Below are 6,000 nucleotides of genomic sequence, written 5' to 3'. Positions count from 1 at the left end.
AGTTACACTTAAATATATAATGTCATCTCATGGAAAGTGCAAATATTAAAGTAGGAAAACATGTCATTGAATACAGTCTCCGTCAGACAGAAACCTGGTGTTGTTGATCATTTAATAATCTATAAATCATTTGGTCCCCCTTTACGTCTGTCTGTGGGTCTTACACATACGTAAACAGTGACGAGGCCATTTCCTGACGTTGTCAGCCACAACATTAAAGATAAAATCCTGCATTTATTCATGTTTGGGTTGCAAATAATATACAATATATAATCACCAAACAATCTGTTATGTCAGATTTAGTTTTAGTGTCCAGAGAGATTCTATATTTCTATGAATAGAGCCTGTATGTTAGAGCTCTTAGAGGACAAGTACAGACTTTAGAACTGCGTTATCTGTGCTGCGTTCAGGGACATGTTCAGAGTGTCAGAGCGCCCTTCCGCTGTCTTTGCTGCGTTCAGGGACATGTTCAGAGCACCCCCCGGTGTCTTTGCTGCGTTCACTGACATTTTCAGAGTGACAGAGCGCCCCAGGGTGTCTGTGCTGCGTTCAGGGACATATTCAGAGTGTCAGAGCGCCCTGCCGCTGTCTTTGCTGCGTTCAGGGACATATTCAGAGTGTCGGAGCAGCGCCCAATCTCTTTGCTGTGTTCACTGACATTTTCAGAGTGTCAGAGCACCCCCTGCTGACTAAGAGGCTAAGGGGCTGACTGACACGTCTGCGGTGGGGCTCTGTCAGAGGGTGGGGGGTGTCAGAGGGGGGGGGATCTGTCAGAGGACGGAGGTCTGTTTGATGCTGTGGAAGGAGACTCTGCTCGCTGAGGTCGGCAGCGATGAGGCACGCACCGCCCGGCTGCGTAGGGAGTGACGGTCCTGCCAACGAATCCAACGCTTCCTGACTGCAGAGCGCACCTGAGGACAGACAGACAGGTCAGACAGACAGGTTAGAGAGAGACAGACGGACAGACAGGTTAGAGAGAGACAGGTCAGACAGACAGACAGGTAAATAGTTAAAGTATATTTGTGGAACACAACGAGGCAGCTTACAGCATATTTCAGCAACAAGACAATTCAATCAGTGCTTTAAAAACATCCGTAAAGAGAATAGAAAACAGCTCAATTAGAATCAAAGTTACAGAGCAGTGTGAGAAAAGTCTTCAGCCTTGATTTAAACAAGGGTTTGTTGCAGTGGCCCTGCACTTCTTCTCCACAATCTGTGGCAGACGTCCTGAGAGTCTGGAGGGTTCAGAACGTCACAGCACATCAGAAATAAACCGAAAATAATAATAATCAGGAAAAAAACAGAAAGCTCAGCAGAAGAATAAATTACCTCGCTGTTGTTGAGAAAAACAAAGAAACCCTGCAGAGACAAGGGATGGCTGCTAACATGCTAATGTCAAAGAAACCCTGCAGAGACAGACGGAGGGACAGTGTTAGCTGCTAACATGCTAATGTCAAAGAAACCCTGCAGAGACAGACGGAGGGACAGTGTTAGCTGCTAACATGCTAATGTCAAAGAAACCCTGCAGAGACAGGCGGAGGGACAGCTGCTAACATGCTAATGTCAAAGGAGAGGACGGAGGGACAGTGTTAGCTGCTAACATGCTAATGTCAAAGAAACCCTGCAGAGACAGACGGAGGGACAGTGTTAGCTGCTAACATGCTAATGTCAAAGAAACCCTGCAGAGACAGACGGAGGGACAGTGTTAGCTGCTAACATGCTAATGTCAAAGAAACCCTGCAGAGACAGACGGAGGGACAGTGTTAGCTGCTAACATGCTAATTATGGCAGCTCAGGCTACATCTACACTGCTAATATTTTTGTTAGAAATGGAATATCTTCTGCTATGTTTCCCCCTCTCATTCCTCCTGCTCTGGTGTTTCCGCCCTCTCATTCCCCCTGCTCTGACCTGCTGCCTCCTGTTTACGTCCAGTATACCAGAAGGTTGATCAGATATGAGGTTTGGGCGTGTTAGTTTAAACATAGCGGTGGAAATGGAGTCTTAGCTTAGTACAAAGACTTAGCATAGCCTGAGTTGAGAGTTGTCTGTGTTTGTAAGAAGACAGCAGATGGACCTGGAAGGACTCGAGGATGGAGTTGAAGTAGATGAAGACGATCTGAGCAAGCTCGTCTTCTCCTCCAGGATTCACAAAGAACAACATGTAGGTGATCCCTAACAGGGGCAGCAGCACCAGGGTCGCCTTCACCGCCTTCCTGCAGGAACACAGAAACACAGAGGAAGATATCCTGTGTGTCTCCTACCTGTGCCGTGTGTCTCCCACCTGTCCCATGTGTCTCCTACCTGTCCTGTGTGTCTCCCACCTGTCCCGTGTGTCTCCCACCTGTCCCGTGTGTCTCCCACCTGTCCAGTATGTCTCCCACCTGTCCCGTGTGTCTCCTACCTGTCCCGTGTGTCTCCTACCTGTCCTGTGTGTCTCCCACCTGTCCCATGTGTGTCCTGTGTGTCTTGTGTGTCCCGTGTGTAATGTGTGTCCCGTGTGTCTCCCACCTGTCCTGTGTGTCTCCTACCTGTCCCGTGTGTCGCATGTGTGTCCTGTGTGTCTTGCGTGTCCCGTGTGTAATGTGTGTTCCGTGTGTCTCCTACCTGTCCCGTGTGTCTCATGTGTGTCCTGTGTGTCTTGTGTGTCCCATGTGTAATGTATGTCTTGTGTGTCTCCTACCTATCCGACCTGTCCCGTGTGTGTTCTGTGTGTTTCTTACCTGTCCCATGTGTGCCGTGTCTCTCGTGTGTCTTGTGTTTCCCTTGTGTTACTTGTGTTACCCGTCCTGTGTGTGTCCCGTGTGTCCTGTGTGTGTCTTAGCCATCCCGTGTGTGTCCCATGTCCTACCTGTACTGGATGGTCTCGGAGGTTGTGGACGCTCTTAGTTTGGTCATGAGGATCCGAACGATGTTGAACAGGAAGACAAAGTTGATCTGCAGAGAACACATGGAGGAGAGCAACAGTAGTTGGGTTGTGTTGAAATAGTTCCCTATTTAGTGTGTTGGCCATTTTGTAGCTGTGTTTGAATTCTCAGCAGTAAATTTCATTCACTAAATAGTCCATTGGCTGATGGGACACTCTTCTCCCACAATGCAATGCACACTGGAAATGGAGTAACTGCTCACAGATGGAAAACTCTATAGCTGGAATAACATCTTTGGTAACACTTTATACCTATCCATAATTCATCATTTATTAAGCATTAGTTAACTATTAGTTAATGGTTTGTTCATTATTACTTATTAATTGTTCATACATAGTTCATCATGAGTAAAGTATTTGTTCACACAATTATAAATGGTTTGTTCATAGTAAATAAGCCTATTAGTTAATGTTTTTTTCATCATTATTAATTAATTGTTCTTACATAATTCATCATCAGTAAAGCATTTATTCACATAGTTATAAATGGTTTGTTCATAGTAAATAAGCCTATCTTGAAAATATGTTTGTAAGTACATGATTTATACTTAACAAATAATGAAACAACCATTTATAAATTAAATAATTTTCCCATTATAAACCAGTTACTAACTATTGCTAAATGCTTTGTTCATCATTTGTAAAGCACTGCTCCTATGTTAATTCTCATGAATGAAGCATTTGTATACACACTCATAAATGGTTTGTTCATAGTAAATAAGGCTCTTGGAAGTTATGTTCATAAATAGAAGTTTGACACTTTCTAAGTATTGCAAAAACCATTAGTAAATTAAATAATTTTCCCTTTATAAACTATCTACAAACTAGTAGTAATTTATTTGTTTATCATTTGTAAAGCATAGTTCCTACATTCATTCTAATCAGTAAAGCATTTGTAAATGCAGTTAGTAAATGGTTGGTCCATAGTAAGTAAGCCCATGTAAAATGTTTATGAGTATATTTTTTAATAATTCCTACATGATGCATTAACCATTTGTAAATTAAGTAATTTTACCATTATCAACTAGGTACTCAGGAACGTAAACGGTTGTTTATAACTAGGAAGTTAATGATTAACAGACTATCTAGACCTACATTTGTTCATGTCTTAAATAAAATGTTATGATTTAGAAAAAGGCCTAAACTAATAGCTTGGGTGTTAACACATGTGTTACAAATACTTACCAATAATGTAATCCATGTTTAACTCATGAGTTACTACTGGTTAGTTAAGTATACTGTGTGAGCCCATCTAAAGTGAGTACTTTCTATGCTTTACAAACCATTTATAAATGAGTTCCAAAGGCTAACAGAACCTGGACACACACATGTATTGCTCTATTTGGACATGCCTTCAGAAATATGCCTATGGATATTTAGTGTTAATACATCTTTAACAAGCACTTACCAACACATCAATCCATGATTAACTCATGAGTTACTACTGGTTAGTTAAGTATACTGTGTGAGCCCATCTAAAGTGAGCACTTTCTATGCTTTACAAAGCATTTATAAATGAGTTGCAAAGGCTAGCAGATACAACAGAGACACAAGTAAAAAAAGTATTTGTAACCCTTATTACGATGTAGTAAGAATGTACATTTATGAAATAGCTCGTAGTAGTGTTATGTAGTTGATATCAATGTGAATTTGGACCAGAACCAGAAGAAAACTAGATTGTTAAGAGCCAGAGAATTGAACAACAATAAAGAGACTAGGAAACCAGGATAAAGTTTGAGAAGTGTATTAATATACACAGAAACATGGCATACACATATAGAGATAAAACACAGGTATGAAAAATAACAACTAAAATAATAAAGTGCGCTCATAAAATAAACCCTCTTAGTTCTATGAGCTGAATTGTTCTTTGATGACAAGAGTTCAGAGATGTTCAACGTTGGGGCCCATATGAGTTTGGTTTCTGTTTGTCCTACCACCATGAAGAAGGAATCCAGGGCAATCTGTATAAGTTCTGAGTCTCGATCCTGTAGCTCCCCACCCAGCCCACTGAACTGGGAATCTCTAACCCCTGGAAGACTCTGGGATCTGAAGAGTCGATGTGATCCAATATCCCTCTCTGGACTGGACCTCCTGTACGTAGCGCTTCTCAAATCTCCACTTCCTCCACCTGTAGATAAGGCCAAATCAGTTCTCTCAATTACTATTCAGTAATAAAATCAATTGCTTAGGCTACAATGAAAATAAAATGAGGTGATATTTCATAACCCATATTGAAATATCTAAATCTCTATTCAGTTGTACAACCGTTCTTAAATTTCTTCTCTTAAGTATCAAAAGTATATAAATTCCTTTCAGGTATCAAAAGTACATTTATATTATTTTGTAACCTTTATACAAAAAATACATTTCTAATTCAAGTTTTATGGGACCTACCTTAGTAACATTAACACTATTCTTAATATAATTGCATAAATTGCATGTAAACATCTCTCAAATTGTATTATTTTCCCATAACTTAAGCTACAGTGTTGTAATTTAGAGGCATTAAGACATGCGTGCTTATTTATCCCTCCCTGCACAGGTAACAGTAGAAAGAATGCACTAAATATTAGTCTCTTTGAGTTACTTCTCCATAAACTCCAGTTAAACAATTAAAATTCAACAGATACCCGCAGCTAGCAATAGTGTTGAAAAGCAACATTACTTTCCATAACCAATAGATAGAATCATTAGCCTTTTCACAGGCAATACACAGTACTCCGCTAGCCTTTTGTGGCTAATTACCCTATTAGCATATGAATACAGCATCTTAGCTAACCCGTTAGCTTTGCACTATTAGCAATAGACAGTATTAGCACCGTTCTGTTAATACATCCATGATTAGCACCGATTAGCATGGATGCTAGCGAACTCAAGGCATAGCTAGTGTTAAGGAATAACTCACCATTTTAATGGAATTCACTGCCTTTAACTCCGTGACGACAGTGGATTCAGACACAGCTCTCTTTCGTTCTATTCACAACAAAGCATAGCCAGTATTAGATAGGATTTAATTCAATACATTTTGTTCTTTTTCTCTTACCGAGTGAATAACGGCTGCCTACGTTCCGAT

The 6,000-nt window shown here is 40.8% G+C and overlaps 1 protein-coding gene across 3 annotated transcripts in view; it reads right to left on the bottom strand.

The window, feature by feature from the left end:
• Positions 1-214: 214 nt before the first annotated feature.
• The window catches only part of crhr1 (corticotropin releasing hormone receptor 1), a 55,077-nt gene continuing 49,291 nt past the window's right edge, over positions 215-6,000 (bottom strand). For 2 of the 3 annotated variants that reach the window (XM_028598699.1, XM_028598700.1), the window contains 2 exons: positions 2,850-2,935; positions 1,595-2,214 (listed from right to left, as the gene is read on the bottom strand). In XM_028598699.1, the coding sequence (XP_028454500.1) occupies positions 1,977-2,214; positions 2,850-2,935 (324 nt within the window). In that variant the 3' untranslated portion in view covers positions 1,595-1,976. Of the gene's footprint in view, positions 912-1,329; positions 1,360-1,594; positions 2,215-2,849; positions 2,936-6,000 lie in introns of those variants that run through there. The other variant, XM_028598701.1, reaches the window with a different exon arrangement.

This window comes from Perca flavescens, chromosome 15 (genome assembly GCF_004354835.1).
Source record: "Perca flavescens isolate YP-PL-M2 chromosome 15, PFLA_1.0, whole genome shotgun sequence".
NCBI classification, from domain to species: Eukaryota; Metazoa; Chordata; class Actinopteri; order Perciformes; family Percidae; genus Perca; species Perca flavescens.
Note: the sequence above shows the minus strand (reverse complement) of the source record. Positions and strands in the feature narration are given on the sequence as shown.